This window comes from Sorex fumeus, unplaced genomic scaffold, assembly GCF_029834395.1.
Source record: "Sorex fumeus unplaced genomic scaffold, SorFum_2.1 ptg000098l, whole genome shotgun sequence".
NCBI lineage: Eukaryota > Metazoa > Chordata > Mammalia > Eulipotyphla > Soricidae > Sorex > Sorex fumeus.
Window position 1 is genome coordinate 31,705,567 of NW_026606155.1, and position 20,873 is coordinate 31,726,439.

Genomic DNA, 20,873 nt, shown 5'->3' on the forward strand with positions numbered 1-20,873 from the left:
CGCGAGCGCTGAAAAGTCGGAGGGAGCCGAAGGCGCCCCGTCCCGCTCGCCGAGCGCAGCGCCGCGACGCCTGGCGGGTATCGGGGCGCAGCGGGAGCCGGGCCGCGGTGCGCGCGGAACCCCGGCGGCCCGCCTGCCCGCCCGCCTCCTCCCGGCGCGCTCGCGGCCGCCCGCAGCCCGGGGCCGCCCCCTCCCAGCGCGGCGTGGGGGCGGGGCGCGGCGCGCGCCGGCGCGTGGAGGCCGCGGGCGGTGGCGGGGCGCGCGCGGCGAGGGCGGGGGCGCGCGGCGGCCGCTGCGGCCTGTGGCGCGCCGTCACCGGGCAGAGCCGAGCGGGCGGAGCGAGGTGCGGCAGCCGCTGCCACTTGCCGCTGGCCCGGCGCGCGCGCGCGTGTGCGTGTGTGTGTGTGTGTGCGTGAGTGTGTGTGTGTGTCTCTGTGTGTGTGTGTGTGTGTGTGTGTCGGGGGCGGCGGGGTGGTGGTGGTGGGGAACCGTCCTCCCGCCGCCGTTCGAGCGCCGCGCGCGCGCGCGCGCGGGTCCCGTTATCATGTCGTGGAGGCAGCGCCTGGTCCAGCTGGCGAACGGGCTGCAGGAGCCGCAGAAAGTAGCTCGTTTCCAGCGGCTGTGCGGGGTGGGAGCGCCGCCGAGCCGCGCCGCCGCCGACGACGACGGAGAAGATGAGCCGAGAGCCGACGTGCGCCTCGCCCCGGACGCCCGGCGTCGAGAGCGGCAGCCGGGGGCGTCCGGAGGCCCCGAGCCGCCCGCGAGCGAGCGCAATCAGTGCCTGGCCAAAACGGGCAGCGGCGGCGGCGGCGGCGGCGCCCCCAACGGCGTTCGGAACGGGCTGGCCGCCGAGCCGGGCCCGACCGCCCCGCGCCGCGCGGCTCCCCGGCGCCGCAACTCGCTGACGGGCGAGGAGGGCCAGCCGGTGCCCGTGAGCAACTGGCCGCTCTACTACCTGTTCAGCTTCGGCACGGAGCTGGGCAATGAACTCTTTTACATCCTCTTCTTCCCCTTCTGGATCTGGAACCTGGACCCCCTCGTGGGCCGGAGGCTCGTGATCATCTGGGTGCTGGTCATGTACCTGGGCCAGTGCACCAAGGACATCGTCCGCTGGCCGCGGCCCGCCTCGCCGCCCGTGGTCAAGTTGGAGGTGTTCTACAACTCCGAGTACAGCATGCCGTCCACCCATGCCATGGCCGGCACCGCCATCCCCATCTCCATGATCCTCCTCACCTACGGCCGCTGGCAGGTAAGTCCCGCGCCTTGTGTCCGCGCGGGAACGCCCGGAGTTTCTTTGCGACCGTCCGGGTGCTTGGCCCGGCTCGCGGGGGGGACTCGCTCGCCCGCCCGCCCGCCCCGGGAGGTGCAAAGCCGTCCGATGATAGAGGGGTTGGAAAACTGACCGACCGCCTGCAAACTCTTTTCCTACTATTTAATGTCAGTCTGGAAACCCTACGGACACACTCTGGGTGGCGTGATGCCTTCTCACCAGACTTTGGCTGCTGCTACTGCTGCTGCTTTTTTTTTTTTTGAGTGATTTTTTTTTTTATTCAATTCTGGTGATGTCCCAACTGCACTTGTGGTTAGCGATCACTTTCTTCCAACTTGTTATCCAAGACCGAGTTTCATAAGCGGGTGTCAGACCTGCACCCCAGACTGATTGTTCGGGGGGCATCGGTAAAAGACAAAAAACAAAAAACACCTTTTAGCTTTGCTCAGTGTTTGTTTGGTTGTTTTGTTTTTTAAGCCTTAGTGCAATTCCAAAACAAACATGGTCGTCCCAGGCAATGGAGCTCCGACTTTACAACAGAAGCCAGCCTTTCTGAAAGCTCGTGGAGCACGGCGAGCGAGTTCTCTTTCTAAGCTACTTGGCTGAGAGACGCGAAGTTTAATTATCTTCTGGGTCACATGCAGGATCGGTTGTTGCGCCGCCACCGCCTTATTGTTAGGTTGGCTTTTTTTTTTTAAATGCGTGGTTTTTGAAGTTACTTTTTAAGAATTAGGATCCATAGTCAGGATAATGGGTTTGAAGAAGCTAGCACGCATGAGGGGTAGGGGAGTTTTTAATATCATTTTTGCGTTTTGACTCTTTGGACTCCCAGCTTTGACTTTTTCCATGGTATCTAGGTTAGTCTTAGAAATAATTTCTCTCCTATGGCAGCAAAGTTTTAAGTTTTATCCTTAAACTGCTGTCTTATTTTATCTCTTTTAAATTGTAACATGTGCCAGTCTAGAAAAGGGGCCCTGGACTTCAGAATAAAGTTAATAATTATGAAGAAGCCAAGGACTCAGCTTACTTCAGTTCACCGCCCCCTACCCCCTCCATTAGCGCATAACATCATCTTAGGTCACTTTCATCTTAGGTCACTTTCGGGAAGCATACTTTCGGGTTAAAACTCCATTATGATAGGCTTACTTATCCCAGACTTAATTTTAGGAGAGAGCGTGTGTGTTCAATACATTGCAGACTATTGAACCCGGGTCTCCATATGCCATCAATGCTCAACCATTGAGCCACACATGTGGACCTAGGAAAGGGAAAAATCTTGTCCCTATGGACATTTCTGTGTAGTGCATCTCTCAATAACAGGGAAAATGGATTGTGTACAGAAAGAATGGCAGAAATATGGGAGAAGGATATGGTGGGCAGTTTTTTTTACTGCTTAACAAAAGGAGTTGGATACACAGTGACAATCAGATTGTAATTACTGCTGCCTGTGTTGCATAATAGTTTATTATCTCAAATTTTATCTAACCATTTCTGAATTTTACACCAAGTTATGTATGGCCTGATTTTTCTAGTTATTTAATGTTTCATGAAAGCATTCTCTGTGAGGCCCTTTGTAACCTCACAGATATATTACGTATATTAACATTCTAACAATTCATAACAAACTTGTGCTGTAACTTCTAAATAACTCCATATATTTAATTCAAAGTTTAAGGAAATTAAATAGTATACAATCTTAGAATTTGAAGTGAACAGGACTTTAGAAACCACCTAGTCTCAAAATGTCATTTTACAGATGTAAACACTGACCAATTAGATTATAATTAATCTTGTAAATTAGTTTTTATTCGTTATTTTATATTTCCATTTAAATTTGAACACACTTCTAGATTTGAATAATTATGTAGTTTCATGTAGTTAAATTTGAGTAATTATGTTTTGTATAGTTATTTTGAAAGAAAGGCCTTTTGTATGAAAACTTTAAGTTTATAAATATTTGCATTAATAGAACACAAAAGCAAAACGACTTGTTTCCCTTTTACTTTTCAAAAAAATCCTTACTATGAATTGAAAATGAAAGTGCTTCTTTTACTTAAGTTGTTTTGGTTCTTGTCTGTCAGTTTTGGAGTACTATTTTAGAGGCTTATATTTTCAAAGTGGGTAATGAAACAAAAAAATATTTCAAGCTGGGGTGAGAATTACAATGTGGGAGGAGGAGGTAGATGTTGCTCAGAGAGTTGGAGCAGTGCCTTGCTATGCTCTAGGACTAGACCCTGATTTCAAGCCTGGCACAGAATGGCCCCTTAAGCACCCATGGGTGTAGCTCTGGTGGTCCCCATTTGAGCTGAGTGCCAGCAGCACCATATTGTGGGGCCCTAGTACTGAAGCATCACTCCGGCCTAGCCTGCCTGTTATCTGAGTATCACAGGGAGTGGCCTCCTGGCCGCCTTCTTGGGAGGCCCAAAAAAAGAGGAAAAAAAAAAAAAGGTGGGGCGGGGAGAAACTTACAATAAAAGGCTGGTATTTTTCTGATTAGGATGAGTTTCGTTGGATAGTTCTGTCCATCTCTGCCCCCAAGGTTCTGCGCTGGACAGCTGTATTTGTACCTGTAAGCCTAGGATGCTGAAATGTCTTCTGGTACTAGATTATCTCACATGCCATCCCTTTTTTGGTTTGGAATATCTCACGTCTCCCTACCACTTTATGTTCCAACTTAAAATGCCCTCAACATCCATCTCCTACACAGACTTTTCAGTTAACCCTTCTTATTTTATTTCTCATTCATCTTGAAATGATAGTAGACCAGGGACTGGGAATAGAGCACTTGTTTCACATGTGTGAAACTGTTGCAGAAAAAAAAAAGTACAACAACAAAGAAAAATAATAGTAAGTGCTTTTATTACTTATGAAATAAGTATAAGGAGCAGGAGGAGTGTGTGTGTGTGTGTGTGTGTGTGTGTGTGTGTGTGTGTGTGTGTAGGGGGCATGGCGGGTGTGGCCACATCTCTCATTCTAAACAAAATTTTTACTTAAAAAAAAAAGTAATAGTAGACACCCTTCCCTCCGAACAACAGTTGCTTGGGAACTTGCTTGAAGTGCTGATTTTTGTTCCTTACTCCCAGAAATTCTGGCCCATTCTACAAGTGAGAGGCATTATATTGTACTGAAGTTTCCCAAGATTTTTTGAGGGAAAGAAAATACTTCAGTCACTTCCAGTAAAACTAACATTTAACCTTTAAAATAAAATTTGTTTCTCCAGCATTAGCGTCTCAACGCAGGTGTATTGTAGTACAGAGGTAGACATCACAACAGTATGATTTCAAGAAGTTGTTACTGGAAGAAACTAAAATTTTTTTAAATTTACAAAATTTAAAGCATTATGGCTTTAATATATCTGGGTGTTAAATGGCTGACGTTTATTAGGATATGAATAATGATAATGATTGCTTTTATGTTTTTTTTAATTTTTTTTATAACCTGAATTAGGAAAAAGTAAGAAAAAAGAAGCATTAGATATTAAGATAATTCTTTGAAGAATAAAATAAAACAATACACTGGTTTTTATTTGCATATTCCTTAGAGAAATAAAATCTCTTGATTTTAGATAGTGTGCTATGTAATGAATCTTAGTATGTGCTTGATATTCTACATTAGGAAGGTTTTAAATTTTATTAAAAAAATTAGTGTCATCCTACCTTGCAGTCAAGCCCATTCCCAACCAATCCATATACCTTCACATTTAATAATCAGAATATAGTTCATCATAGATAATAAAAGGAGATGTATGTGAGATCATGAAAAGATAAAAAGAAGAAAAGCAAAAGTAAGAGAAGAGCAGGCTACAAAGGCCAAAGACTGGAAAAGACTTTCAAAAGCCACAGGACACCAATAATGTTAGTTTTTGGAAGAAATACATTAAAAATAAAATTAGCTCTGGACCCTTGATTTCTTTTTAGAGTAAAACTTGTACTTGAAATGCATATTTTCCTGATTTTGTAAGTACCTATTCTTTATTTTAAATCATAATTATTTATTTGAACAGGTATGTTATAGAAAGTTCAATATTTGCCCAAACATATGAAAAGGAGAGCTTTATGTTCCGTAGTTGCCAGGTTTTCTTTTCCTGGTAACTATGGGTTTATTGTTATGACCTTATTTAACCTTCTAGAAAGTTCTGGACATTGTTCTTTTTACTCAGAAATATTGTGTGCATATTTTCCCTTTATTTTGTCCCATGTAAATGAATATTAGTCTTGTGATTGCAGTTTTTGGAAGAGCTTTAGGTCAGTGTTTTTCAACTTTTTTCAGACCATTGCCCTCTTCTGACCTTGTTCCCTTACCAAGAGTGTCCTCACTTTCTCTCTCTTACTGCTTGGTCCCTTAGTCTCATGTGTGGCCTTATATTCACATGATTTTCACCTGTGGCCCCCTTGGAATATCCTGGTTTTGTTTGTTTATTTGTTTTATTCAGCCACAACCTACTCCACTTAGGACTTACTCCTGGCTCTGAGCTCATGGATCACTCTTGGAGATGCTCACAGGATATATGACGTTCTGGGGATCGAACCCAGGTCAGTCATATGCAGGGCAAGCACGTTACCTGCTGTACTATCTTTCCAACTCTATAACTTAACTCTTAATTCACATAAAATTGATGAGGTTTGCAGAAGAAACTGAGACCGAGTGAAGTACTCGAGATGACTCAGCAAGTTCATACCAATCTTGGATGCAGACCTAGGCTGTTTGACTGCAAGATGGCACTGTTCTGATATGTTGTCTCTCTAATGTTTATACAGATGCATGTTCTAATATATTATTACAGCATATAGCAAATACTTATTTAATATGTTGGTGCTATTTATTTGTTTGTTTGGTTTGAAGGCCACACCAGGTATTGTCAGCCCCTACCTCCTCCCATCCCTGACCCCCTCCAGCCCCCAACCTGGGCTCAAAAGCTGGGGATTGAACCTGGGTCAGCTGTTAGCACCCTACCTGCTATATTATCTCTGGGCCCAAGGTCGACTCTATATTTTGTGTAATGTTCCGGTATTACTCCTGAATTTCTTTTTTCTTTTTCCCCCCATCTCCACATCCTCTTGTTGGCTACCATGGAAGTTAGACTCTTTAATGTTGGTCATTCAGATGTTGTGCTTCTGCTGATGTTTGCTACTGATCACAGTGTTTCTTGCTGTCTCTGCTTCATTTTGAAACATTTTTATTGCTATGACTTCAGTCTCACTAAAGTGAGACTGGCTGCATTGACTAATTTGGTATGAAATTAATCAAGACAGGTCTTTTTTGTGCTGCGAATTGAAATCAGGGCCCCACACATGAACAGCAGCTGCTCTACCGCTGAATCACAACCTTAGTCTTCAAGTAGGATGAGATTCAATTTCAGGTACTGTGTATTTCATATGTAGCTGTAACAGTTGGGTTTATAATTATTTTTATCATTATTTACTGAAGTAATAGTTTACAAGAGTGTTGGTGCTAATGTTTTAGGGGTATATAGCTGCCACCAAAGTATCATAATTTTTCTACTATTTTTAATTCTTCCATTTCTCATTATTCCATTGCTCATTATGTTCATGTTTTCCTTTATATCATTGAATATGTTTTGAAGTTTTAATAGCCATTTTAGTGTCCTTATCTTCTAATTGTATCATCTTTGGCATCTTTTAAATTATTCTTTTATTTGCCTTTAGATGATATTAAAAATCATATATTTTCCTGCTTCTTAGTGATTTTTAAAGTTTTAAAATAGTGTAGATGTATAGGGTCTGGAGAAATAGTACAGCTGGTAGATTACTTGCCTTGTACAGGGCGGCCCAGGTTTGATCTCCAGCACCTCATATAATCCCCTTAACACTGCCAGGAGTCATTCCTGAGTGCAGAGCCAGGAGTAACCTTTGAGCATCACTTGGTATGGCCCCAAAACAAAGAAACACAAAAAAGACCCAAAGTGTGTATTCCTTTAAGTGGATTTTCCCCCCCAATGTAAAGTTCAATTACTTACCATTTAAAAATATTTTGAGATTTGCTAGAGTGGGTGCAGAATAATCGTATCTTAGTGATAGCACAGCGAGTAGGGCGTTTGCCTTGCACGCAGCTGACACAGCTGACCCAGCTGACCTGAGTTCGATTCCTCCACCCCTCTCTGAGAGCCCGGCAAGCTACCGAGAGTATCTCGCCTGCATGGCAAAGCCTGGCAAGCTACTTGTGACGTATTTGATATGCCAAAAACAGTAACAAGAAGTCTCACAATGGAGACGTTACTGGGCCCGCTCGAGCAAATCGATGAACAACGGGAGGACAGTGCTACAGTGCTACCATTAAGGTGATGATCTTCTGAAGACACTAACCAGTTCCTTTTGCACCCAGCCTAATGGGGAAGTAGTCATACATCAGTGTGAACTTGGGGACTATCTGATCTGTTTCTGGTAGTTTTATTCCTGGCCTTCTGGACTGTCCTCATGCATACACAGATTTGGTATTCAGGTACAAATTTTTAGAGACCACCCTCAACAAATCTGTGGGGTTCATTCTCTGAGCCATTACTTACATTATATTACATTACATTACATACATCTTGCCATTACTCTCCTGCAAATTATACTGCTTTGGCATCTGCAGATTCCAGTTTTTCTATCCTTAATGCAGTGGAACTGCTGGACTTTGTGTTTTGTCCTTCTGCCATGCAACAGTCTGAAAACTTCCTCTAGTAGCAAAACTGGGCAGTGATGGGGCTCCTCTCCCTTGTTTACTATTTCTCCTGAATTATATTCCTTTGCTTCTTATTTTCCAATATCTGAAAATAGTTTTGTCTTTTATAATTTGTCTAGTTGTTTGGTGTTTACAATGAAACAGCCATTCTTACAACAGTTAATCCTTTATGACAGAAACAGAAATTCTCTCACCTCCACTCACTGTTTTTTGTTTAATAGACAATAGCCTTTTGAAATGTGATTAACATACCATACAATTCAACCACTGAAAATATACAATTCAGTGGCTTTTTAGTATATTGAATGCTATGTATAACCATCACCACAATTAATTTTAGAGTAATTACTCTAAAAAAATTCTTTATCCAAAAGAAATCCTATATTTATAATCATTTTTCTGCTCAATCCCTAGGGCAACAACTATTCTTAGTGCCTACATAGATTTATCTACTTTGGATTTTTTTCATATAAATTGAACTATAGTTATGTAATGTGTTGTGACTAATGTCTTTCACTTAATGCAATCTTTTCCAAAATGAGTGATACTTCCCACTTCTTGATTCTTAAAAGTATATTTTCAGGGGAGTGCTGAATAGGTTTTTCCTCCAAAATGTGGTGATAGGTCACATAACTTTGTGAAAATCTTACTTAGTGTAAAGTCTTACAATAATTTCATTCTTTTTTTTATTACTGAGTAGTAGTCCATTGGATGGATGTACCATATTTTATTTAGTCTTTTATCTGTTGATCACTTGATCACTTGACATCCCATTATTTACTGATTTGCTGAACGAACGCCAGTAACATCTCCATTTTGGATGTACCATATTTTATTTAGTCTTTTATCTGTTGATCACTTGATCACTTGACATCCCATTATTTACTGATTTGCTGAACGAACGCCAGTAACATCTCCATTTGTCCCTGTCATGTGCTAGTGTAGCCCAATGGCGTCTGCTTATTCTAGGAACATGAAGATGCTCAAACTGATCGTTCAAGGTCTTGAGGAAGAAGTCTGACCATCTCATAGGTGGGCGGCCACGGTCTTTTGACGTCCCATGGAATCCAGTCAGCAGTGGCTCTAGTCCAGCGGTTGTCTCCAAATCTCATTACATGTCCAGCCCATCTGATTTTTGATGCCTTGACAGAGACAGCGTCCCTGATTCTTGACCATCGACAGAGGTCAGAACTCCGGATTCTTTCTCTCATTTGAGTGAAGCGTGATAATCCAAGCATAGCTCTTTCAATTCCTCTTTGGGAGACCCAATAGCGTTCTCATCCTGTTTGCGTAGGGCCCAGGTCTCTGAGGCATATGTTAATTCAGGAAGAACTGTGGAATCGAAGAGATGTCCCCGGAGCTGGAGGTTCTTCATCTTCTTAGCTATTTCTTCGATGCTCTTGAAGGCGTTCCAAGCCGCTCTCTTCCTCCTGCGTAACTCAGGTGCTAGGTCATTCATCGTGTTGACTTCTCAATCTAGGTACACATAACTTGCATTCCGAAAGGTTTGTTCTGTTGAGAGCGAATGGACCATCAGGAATGAGACTGTTTCTCATAAACATTGTCTTCATGAGATTTAGCTGTAGTCTGACCTTTCCACACTCATGGTCGAAGTCGGCCAGCGTTTGTGCTGCTTGGCTAATGTTTGGTGTTATTAGAATGATGTCATCAGCAAAGTGGAGGTGGTATAGTTGCCGACCATCTATCTTCAATCCCATTCCTTCCCATTCCAGTCGTCACATGACGTTCTCGAGGGTGGCACTGAAGAGTTTCAGTGAAATGGTATCACCCTGCCGAACTCCCCCCTTTTTTTTATTAAAAATTTTTTTAATAGACATCATGAGGTACAGTTGCAGACTTACACATTTTTGTGCTTGGGTTTCAATTATACAATGATCAAATACACATCCCTCCACCAGTGCCCATTTCCCACCACCAGGGATCCCAGTATCTCTCCCACCCCCCATTCTCCCCCATCCCACCCTGCTTCTGTGGCAGGGCATTCCCTTTTGTTCTCTCTCTTATTGGGTGTGTTTGCAAAAGAGGCAATGGGTGACAATCATGTTTAGTCTATAGTCTACTTTCCGCATGCTTCTCCCATCCTGGGAGGATCCGCCCAACACCTTTATTTGGTGTTTCCCACTTTATCTGAGCTCCCTTTTCCCCTAGTATGTGTGGTTGGCCGCCAACTCATGGAGTAAAATTCCTGGTACTAATCTTGGCCATTCTTGGGAACCCCCCTCTTGACATGGATGATCACTTCTTTGTAGAATGGTGAGATCCTGGTAGTGAATCCGTAATACAGCTCACGGAGGATTTTGATGTATTGAGTTTGAACGCCCTGTTTGGCTAGGGCTTCGATGAGTGCTTCTGTCTCAACAGAATCAAAGGCCTTCTTTAAATCAATGAATGTAAGACAGAGTGGCATCTTGAACTCCCAAGAAACCTCAATGAGGAGCTGGAGTGATAGCACAGGGGGTTGGTCATTTGCCTTGCATGCGACAGACATAGGTTCAATTCCCAGCATCCCATATGGTCCCCCAAGCACTGCCAGAAGTAATGCCTGAGTGAAGAGCCAGGAGTAATGCCTGTGCATTACTGGGTGTGACCCAAAAAGCAAAAAAAAAAAAAAAAGGACCCCCAATGAGCTTGGTTATTGTGTGGATATGGTTGATTGTGCTGAATCCTTTTCAGAAACCGACTTGCTCGCATGGTTGTCCTTCATCTAGTGTTCTGCCAATCCTATTCAGGATTACTCAAATGAACAGCTTATAGATGACAGACAACAGGAAGATCAGGAGATAGTTGCCAATGTCATGGATGTCTCCCTTCTTGAACAGTAGTACAGTCCTGCTGATTTTCTATTGGGACAGAACCTTGCATTCAGACAGGTAGCGTGTGAAGAGCCAAGCCAGTGTACTGATGAGTACCAACGGCAGATTCTTCAGGTGTTCTGGTCTGACCTTGTCTGGGCTGGGTGCTGTTTGCTTCTTTACTGACGAAATGGTTTGTTGGATTTCAGAAGGGAGAACGTTGGGAACAACATATCCATCCTGTGGAATTTGGTATGTGGGCATGTAGACATGGCTATTGAAGAGATCTGAGTAGAAGTCATGGATAATCTTCTCCATTGCCATTTGGAGGATGTGATGGATCCATCAGGACGTCGGAGGGCAGTCATCTTGGTCTCGTAGTTGGTGAAGGACAGGCAGGCGTTGCGAATGCTTTTCCCCCGCTTCTGCTGCATCTACCAGCACTGCGCTCTTCTCTCTTTGAGGTCTTCCTTTATTGCCTCTCTACACTTCTTTGCGAGCTTGGATATTCGCATGCAGTTAGTTGCCTGAGGCTTGCGCCAAGCCACATTGGCGAATAAGCTCAAGAGTTTTTGAAGACAGGCATTTTTTGGTGGCTATCTCTCTCTCGGCGTTCCTTGCACAATCATGGAGGTGCTGAACCAGTCCATCATATTCCTCGTCAATGTTGTCAACAACGGCATCTTCCCATGTTGCCGCAATAGTGCCAAAGAGCTCTCAGTTGGTGGTCGTTCTGGGAGTTCTCTTCTTAAACTTTGCAGCCCTTTCTCCCCGCTCCTTGAAGTAGAATTTTGCACGAAGGAGACAGTGGTCTGATCCCATTTGGAATTTTGGGACAACAGCAACATCGGTTAGGCAAAACCGCCGATTGAATATGATGTGGTCTATTTCATTGTGGAACCGTCCATCGGGAGACTCCCATGTCCAACGTTTAGATTCAGCCTTTTGGAACTGCGTGTTACCATGGATGGTCTTGGTCAACATGATGAACTCAGATAGTCTCTCAGCCAGTTCATTCCATTCTAGGCCATGGGTCCCGATGGGGAGTTCTTCGGCTGATCTTCTTAGTCCTATCTTGGCATTAAAATCACTGACAAGGATCTTGTAGAGGGTGTGGTCTTTTTTATAGAACTTTTCCAGCTCCATGTAGAACTTCTTAATTTCTCCTTCATCATAATTGGATGTTGGTGTGTAGACAACGAAGATAGAAACTGCTGGCAGTGAGCCACATCTATTCAAGTATAATCCTCTGATTCAGGTTATTAGGCATTTGAATGAATCAATGTTTATGGCCAAGTTCGTTTTGACAAGGACACCGACACCTCCGACGCCTCTTTTGTTGCGTGTTCCGAGGAACATGTTGATAAACATTGAATTAATTTTTTGCTATTATTATTGTTACTATTTTTGTTTAGGAGGACATACCAGGAAGTCTTCAGGGGACTGTTTTCTTTTCTACATGTAATTTCAATTTTGCCCCATGAATTAAAAGTAGTTTTTATTTAGGAAGAGGGAAAGAAAGTTGAAAGAAGGTAGAGAATCTCTCAGATTATGGAAGGATTATGGAAGCAGACTCCTTAAAGTAGGATAGAAAATTTACACTTTCACATTTAATCACTTAAACTACTTTCGATTAATCTTGCTCATGTAGAGATATAGATCTTTAGTAATTTTTCATATGTACTAACTAATTGACCTCATGTCATTTTTAGATAGTTTATCCTTTCTCCACTTATCAGTAATGTCATTCTGTTATTTTCAAGCTTCCATATAATCTGATTATGAGACTGATTCTGGTTTTCTATTTTGTTTCATAATCTGTTTGTATATGTCTGTCAATATCATTGTCTTAACTATCTTGAGAACAAAAGATATCAACCCGCAAAAGACGGATATTTGGGGGGGGAGGAGGGATATTTGGTGGGGAGGCAGTTGGGTTATACCCTGGGGTACTTGGGGACTATTCCCAGCTTTGTGTTTGGGGGCTGCTTCTGCCTGTGCTCAGGACTTTGTGCCTGGCACTGAACCGGGGCTGGGCCCGTGTAAGGCAAGTACCTTTCTTCTTCAATCTGACCCTGTCCAGATGTCATTTTAAACCATAACCTTCAATTTTCATAAAACTCTATGGACCAAATTGATTAAAGTTACACGATCACAATCACGATAATCCAGTTGTCCGTCGATTGCCTCGAGCAGGCACCAGTAATGTCTCCTTTGCTCTAGCCCTGAGATTTTAAAAAGTGCCATATTCAAGGCTCTTTCAGGGTTAGAGAATGAGGCCTATCATTGTTACTGGTATTTGGCATATTGGGTACACCACGGGGAGTTTGCCAGACTTTGCCGTGTGGGCAGATTACATTTGGTAGCCTGCCGGGTTGTCCAAAGTAAGAATGAAATAATAAGATGTCGCGTGGCCGCAAATGCGGCTACGCTTCCAGGAGCTGGGTTTTATAGTCTCTGGGTCTTGGCCGTTGATGGGATTACACGGTGCCAGGGGTGCAGTTGGTGGGTGTGACCCCTGCCTACTGGAAGATGGAGGATCTGGGCCTGCTCAGCCCCGATTCAAGCAGGCTTGGAGATCTCAGCCCTGGGACCTGCATGCCTTCGTTCCTCTGCTGGTACCTTCATACGTGTGGAGAGTGGTCTCAGCATGGTTGTGGCTAGTTCTGGAGGTCTTCAGCTGCCATTAAAGTTACAGTGTTCTTGGGTTTATTAAAGTTACAATGAATTTATAAATTATTTTGGAAAGAATTGGTAGTCTTGCAGTGTCAGATGTTCTTATTTGGAGAGGGAATCCTCAAAACCAGTTCTTAAGTGTTTCCAGAGGCCACTTCCAGACACATGTGGCAGGGCTCTGTGGACCAGATGGTTCAATGCATGGCCCAGTTATATGGCGCTGTTCAGACCCCAATAGTGTTAAGGGGATATCAGTGCTTAGCACCATGCAGTGCCAGGGATTGAACCTGAGACCTCATGCCTGCTAGGATATGTGCTCTACTCTTTTGAGTTATTATCCCAGCCCAGTATTGAATCTTTTTATCTGTAAATAAGTCCTATTTAAATTTTTAAAATATATTTTAGTGAATTATTTTTATCACCATATAGCTTAAGCTTGTCTTTTGTCAGATTTATTTTTATTAACATTAGAATTTTTAATTGCTGTTATAAATATATAATATTGAGAAATTATAAAATAATTATAAATAATGCTCAAGTTTAAATAGTTAGCTTTTTGTGACTGGGAAATGTACTTGATTTATATATGTATACAAGAACTTGTTCAACTATTTAATGATTTTATGTACATTCTCATCTCTTCTCAGAGAAAAGCATGTCAAGTTAAAAAAATAACTGTATTGCTTCTGTGACAGTCATATTTTTTTCCTCCTCTTGTTGGCTTTAGTGAAATAGCTTTAGTCAAGACAATGATATTCAATTCCATCAACATAATCTTTTTTGTTCTAATACGTCCTCGGCAATAACATAAGCCCACAGATACCAGGGTAAATAAAACAATTTAGAGAAGATTAAAGGAGATTAGATTGGTGTTTTAGGAAGACTCATTTTCACACTGTGGAAAACAGACTAGAGAAAACTGACTGGAGAAGTAAGGGAATCAGACCACGTAAGAAATTGATTTAACAGTTCAAGGGAGAGATGATGGGCCTAGGTTGAGAGACTGCAAATAATGGTTCACTGCCTGATTTTATCTGACCTGTGAGCTACAAGTAGATTTTACATTTTTACTTTATACTTTATAAAGTTGAAAAGGTCAAAAGCAGTATTTTTTATCACATGCTGGTGATGTGAAATCCAAAAGTTTAGTGGCTATATACAAAGCCTTATTGACATAGCTTGTCCATTTATTTCTATATTGTCTGGGTGGCACTTTTACACTCCAACAGCAGAGTTGAGTAATTGTGACATTGACTGGTAATCTACAAAAACTAAAATCCACTATCTGACTTTTATAATATAGAAAGACTTTTTCAGCCCTTGACCTATACTGTGTCCAAGGCAATATAGAAAAATGGATGAATTTGAAAGATGAATTTGAGAGAATCACTTAATCACTTAATCCCCGTTATTCATCGATTTATTCGAGCGGGTGCCAGTAACGTCTCCATTCATCCCAGTTGCGTGCTAGCGTAGCCCAATGGTATCTGTTCGTTCTAGGAACATGCAGGGCCCCAAACCGATCATTTAGGGTCTTGATGAAGAAGTCTGACCATCTTGTAGATGGGCGTCCACGTGATCTTTTGATGTCCTATGGAATCCAATCAGTAATGGCTCTAGTCCAGCGGTTGTCTGTAAACCTCATTACATGTCCAGCCCATCTGATTTTTGATGTCTTGGCAAATGAGACAGCATCCCTGATTCTTGAGCGTTGACGAAGATCAGAACTCCGGATTCTATCTCTCATTTGAGTGAATCGTGATATTCCAAGCATGGTTCTTTCGATTCCTCTTTGAGAGACCCAAATAGCATTCTCATCCCGTTTTCGTAGGGTCCAGGTCTCTGAGGCATATGTTAATGCAGGAAGAACAGTGGAATCAAAGAGATGTGCTTGTAGCTGGAGGTTCTTTGTCCTTTTAGTTATTTCTTCAATGCTCTTGAAGGCATTCCAAGCCGCTCTCTTCCTCCTGCGCAACTCAGGTGCCAGGTCATTCATCATGTTGATTTCTCGACCTAGGTATATATAACTGTTGCATTCGGAGATGGTGGTTCCATTGAGAGCGAATGGAGCGTCAGGAACAAGGCTGTTTCTCATAAACATTGTCTTCGTAAGATTCAGCTGTAGTCCGACCTTTCCACATTCACGGTTAAAGTCGTTCAGCATTTGTGCTGCTTGGCTGATGTTTGGTGTTATTAGAACGATGTCATCAGCAAAGCGGAGGTGGTGTAGTTGCCGACCATCTATCTTCACTCCCATACTTTCCCATTCCAGTCGTCGCATGATGTTCTCGAGGGTGGCACTGAAGAGTTTTGGTGAAATGGTATCACCCTGCCGAACCCCTCTCTTGATATGGATGATTACTTCTTTGTAGAATAGTGAGATCTTGGTAGTGAATCCGCAATAGAGCTCACGAAGGATCCTGATGTATTGAGTTTGTATGCCCTGATTGGCTAGGGCTTCCATGACCGCTTCCGTCTCAACAGAATCAAAGGCCTTCTTTAAATCAATGAACGTTAGACAGAGCGGCATCTTGAACTCCCGAGAAACCTCAATGAGCTTAGTAATCATGTGGATATGGTCGATGGTACTGAATCCTTTTCGGAATCCAGCTTGTTCACATGGTTGTCCTTCATCTAGTGTTCTGCTAATCCTATTCAGGATGACTCGAGTGAATAGTTTGTAGATGACAGACAATAGGCAGATTGGGCGATAGTTGCCAATGTCGTGGATGTCTCCTTTCTTGTATAGTAGTACAGTCCTGCTGGTTTTCCATTGGGATGGAACCTTGCATTCAGACAGGTAGCGTGTGAAGAGCCGAGCCAATGTATTGATGAGTACTGATGGTAAGTTCTTCAGGTGTTCAGGTCTGATCTTGTCTGGGCCAGGTGCTCTTTGTTTCTTTACCGACGAGATGGCATGTTGGATTTCGGAAGGGAGAACATTGGGAATGACATATCCATCATGTGGTATGTGGTATGTGGGCAAGTGGATGTGGCTATTAAAGAGATCTGAGTAGAAGTCATGAATAATCTTCTCCATTGCCCTTCTGGAAGATGTGATAGATCCATCATGATGTCGGAGGGCAGTCATCTTGGTTTTGTAGTTGGTGAAAGTCAGGAGGGCATTACAAATGCTTTTCCCAGCTTCTGCCGCATCTACCAGTACTGCTGCTCTCCTGTTTTTGAGGTCATCCTTGATGACTTCTCTGCACTGTTTTGCCAGTTCGGATGTTCGCTTGTGGTTGCCTGAGGCATGTGCCAAGCCACGTTGGGGAATAAGTTCAAGAGTGTTCGAAGAAAGGCGGTTTTTTGTGGTTATCTCTCTCTTGGCATTCCTTGCACAATCATGGAGGTGCTGAATCATTTGATCGTATTCCTCATCAATGTTGTCAATGATGGCATCTTCCCATGTTGCCGCAACAGAGCCAAAGAGCTCCCCGTTGGTGGTTGTTCTGGGAGTCCTCTTCTTAAACCTTGCATTCATTTCTCCTCGTTCTGTGAGGTAGAATTTTGCACGAAGAAGACGGTGGTCTGATCCCGTTTGGAATTTTGGGACAACAGCAACATATGTTAGGCAAAACCGCTGATTGAATATGATGTGGTCTATTTCATTGTGGAACCGTCCATCGGTAGACTCCCATGTCCAACATTTAGATTCAGCCTTTTGGAACTGTGAGTTACCATGGAAGATTTTGGTTGACACGATGAACTCAGACAGTCTGTCACCCTGTTCGTTCCATTCCAGGCCATGGGTCCCGATGTGGAGTTCATCGACTGATCTTCTTGGTCCTATCTTGGCATTAAAGTCACCGACAATGATCTTGTAGAAGGTGTGATCTTCTTTATAGAACTTCTCCAGCTCTCCAGAATTTGAGAGAAAGGATTGATAAACATGGCAAGTGGATATGTTAGGGACAAGGGAGTAAAGGGTTATTTCCAGATATCCTCTCTGGAAAGCTAGTTTCACAGTGGCTTGTTTTAAAGCGGTATGGAACATTTTTGTAGCCGATCAGATTTGGGAAAAGAGCAGGGTCATGAAGGAGATTAACTCAATTTTATATATTGAGTTGAGGTGTTAGTAGAACAATAATCTGCATCTATCTATTAGGCATTTTTATACTTAAAAGAGATGGGTTTGTGTGTTTAGCAAATTGCCACAGAATGAAGTGATGACTTGATGGATATTGGCCTAGGAGAGTACACATAGTAAGAACCGGGAGTGCAGGAAAACAAACATTTAAAGACATCAGTATTGGCTGTGGATGTGACTCAGCAGTAGCAAACTTGACTTGTATGTTTGAGGCCCTGGGTCAATTCCTGGCACAGCAATAAATAAGTGAACGGTATCTGCTCTATTAAAAGTAATAATACAAATGTATTTAAGGATATTTAAGAGGATAAAGTTAAGCAGTCTCACAAATAACAGTTTGAGAGGTGAAAAACATAGGAATTGTCTGAGGTTGTGTGTATATTGAGAGAGGAAACCTCAGTTTTCCCTTGCCAGCTACTGCGAGCACCTCCATTTTAGCTATTTCCATTCTACTTTTAACTTATTGGGCGGAACTCTCACAGAGGCTATCAGGGCTTACTCCAGACTCTGCCCTCCGGAATCACGTCTGGAGGTGCTCAAAGGACCATATGGGGTGTTGGAGATTGAACCTGGAATAGCAGCATAAAAGCAACTTACCCACTGTGCTCTCACCAGCCCCTCCATTCCACATTTTAAACACTTCTGCTAATTTCTTGACTTTCTGAATATGGGAAGTTAGCAATTTCTCAAGATCATAGTTTCTGCCCACATCTTCAACTCACAGGAAACTAAGAGATAATAGATAAATAATTACAAGGCCCTAAACTCCTCACATTCTCTGTAACATTTTTGTCTCTTGACAAGTAACACAAAGACCCAGTTTGCCTTTAAAAATCTTACAAGATGAGCCATACTTAACTTAGTCCTATGTACTAAGTCCCTCCCTACATACGGAGTTTCTTTCTCTTCTAGTTTCCAATAAACTTTTCTATTTCTAACTCTAAGTCTAAGCATCTTTATTACTCAATCTTTTCATTCTTGTGGCCTGAGAAATAGTTCAGTGGGTAGGGTGTTTGTCTTGATGTGGCCAACCTGGGTTCTATTCCTGGAATTTTATATGGTCCCCTGAGCACCACTAGGAATGATCCCTGACCACAGAGCTAGGAGTAACCCCTGAGCATCACCTGTATGGCCCCGAGCCCCCATCCCCCAATTTTTCCATTCTTAAAAGTATTGAAGAACCTGGCTCTGTACCAACACAGAGACTTGCCATCACTGCTCCTACATCAGTATCTCATGGAAGTCAAATGGCAAAGTGTTTGTGTATATGTGTGTGTGTGTGTGTGTGTGTGTGTGTGTGTGTGTGTAAGAGAGAGAGATAGAGACAGAGAGAGAGACAGAGAGAGAGGATATCGCCTGGAAGTCAAGTGTAGTCAAGGATAAGAAAGTGCTACCAGAACTAAGACGTGCAGTCTGTCTTTTTTTTTAGGGGGTTTCATAATCTCAGATTTCTGTTACTATCGCTTTGCCCTGCTCTGGCTATATCTGATCTAATAGCTGTGATAAAAGAAACAGAATCATACAGGCATGATTAAATATGTTTCCAGGGCCACAGTGCTGAGCCTAATTGGAGAAATTTGCTGAAGAAAAGGGTGTAAATTGAACATTATCATTGAAAATTATCACAGGAAGTTGTAAGCGAAATTTAAATAGAAACTGTTTCTAAAAAAAAAAAAGGAGTTAGGTAATGTTAAATTCTGCTATGAGACAAATACGCAAAACAAGTACTGAAACTTACAAAAGTCTTGGAAAATTATAGAAGTATTGGAAAGTAATAATAAGTAATAACATTTTTATATCCTTGGTATTTGGAAGTGTGACCATATTATATATATTATTCTTTTTTTTTATTTAGTATTGTGGTCTGATTTTAATTTTTCCTTTTTTCCTGTTTTGTTTTTTGGGTCACATATCGCCAGTGCTAAGGGATTAATCCTTGCTCTGAATTCTGGGATCACTTGGAGTGTTTAAGGGACAATGTGTGGTTCTGGGGATTGAACCACATTTGACTTCATGCAAGGCAAGTGCCTTAACTCCTGTACTGTCTCTGTGTCTGTGGTTCATTTTATATATCGACTTAGCTAAGTCACAGTCTCCAGAATTTTGTTGAAATTGTAATTGTGTTGGTGTGTGTATAGATATAAACTTGTACAGTTTTGGAGGGGCCATACCTAGTGGGATCATTCCTGGCAGTGCTCAGGGGACTATATACAGTGTCAGAAATTTTACCGGTAGGTTGCATGCAAGGCAAGCATCTTAACCCCTGTACTTTTGTCTATTCCAGAGATTTCGAACAGAATATTGACATTTAAATTAGATGGCTTTTTAATAAAGTGGATCATTTGTACTGTTGACAGATTTGAAAGACTTGGGCTACACCAACTACTTCCTTTGGTATCCTGTTGGCTTGCCTACCCTGTTGGTTTTACCTGGCCTGTCCTTTAAACTTGCCAGCCTCCACAGTCCTTAAAAACAAATTTAGGGGCTGGAGCGATAGTACAGTGGGTAGGGCGTTTGCCGTGCATGTGACCAACCTGGGTTCAGTTCCCAGCATCCCATATGGTCCCCTGAGCATTGGCAGGAGTAATTCCTGAGTGCAAAGCCAGGAGAAACACCTGTGAGTCACTGGGTGTGATCCAAAAAGCCAAAAGAAAAGAACATTTAATAATAAAGCTAATTCCTTAATTCCATTCTTTCTTTTTCCTCCCCTCCCCTCCTTCCCTTATGTCCTCTATCCTTCCTCCCATGCTTGGATTCTCTGAAGAACTTTGACTTGTCTTGTATTCTAAAGTAGGAAATACTTTGTTTCATGTTTTGTGTCACACCCAACAGTGCCTCAGTGAAGACTCTAATTGGTGCAAGTCCGGATCATAAAAACTAGTATTGAACCCAGACCTTCTGCATGCAAAACATATATTTCAACCCTTTGAGCTGTTGGTAGATGGGAGTGAGGGGTTGGGGTGGGTTACTGGTAAAGGATTTTTTTCCAAAAAATATTAAACCAAGAAGAAATTGCCTGATCATTATCCCTGAAGTAGCCTGAAGTCATGTAGACTACTCTTGTAGCACTGTCCACGCTGTAGCACTGTCCTCCCATTGTTCATCGATTTGCTCGAGTGGGCGTCAGTAATGTCTTCATTGTGAGACTTGCTACTGTTTTGGGCATATTGGGGTCAGGGTGTGCCCCCTAAAAAAAACAAAAAAACAAAAAACAAAAAAAATCAACAAAAAACCCAAAGAATAGGAAAAGATCGCTGAGAAGCAGGACTCGTCCAGTGACAACAGATGAAAGTGGAGAGAACTCCTGGCCTTGGATGGTGGAGGAAGTCCTTATGTAACC

The 20,873-nt window shown here is 42.7% G+C and overlaps 1 protein-coding gene across 1 annotated transcript in view; it reads left to right on the forward strand.

Moving 5' to 3' along the window:
- Positions 1-287: 287 nt before the first annotated feature.
- The window catches only part of SGPP1 (sphingosine-1-phosphate phosphatase 1), a 51,328-nt gene continuing 30,742 nt past the window's right edge, over positions 288-20,873 (forward strand). The window contains exon 1 of the mRNA XM_056134142.1: positions 288-1,249. Coding sequence (XP_055990117.1) covers positions 545-1,249 — 705 coding nt within the window. The 5' untranslated portion in view covers positions 288-544. The remainder of the gene's footprint in view (positions 1,250-20,873) is intronic.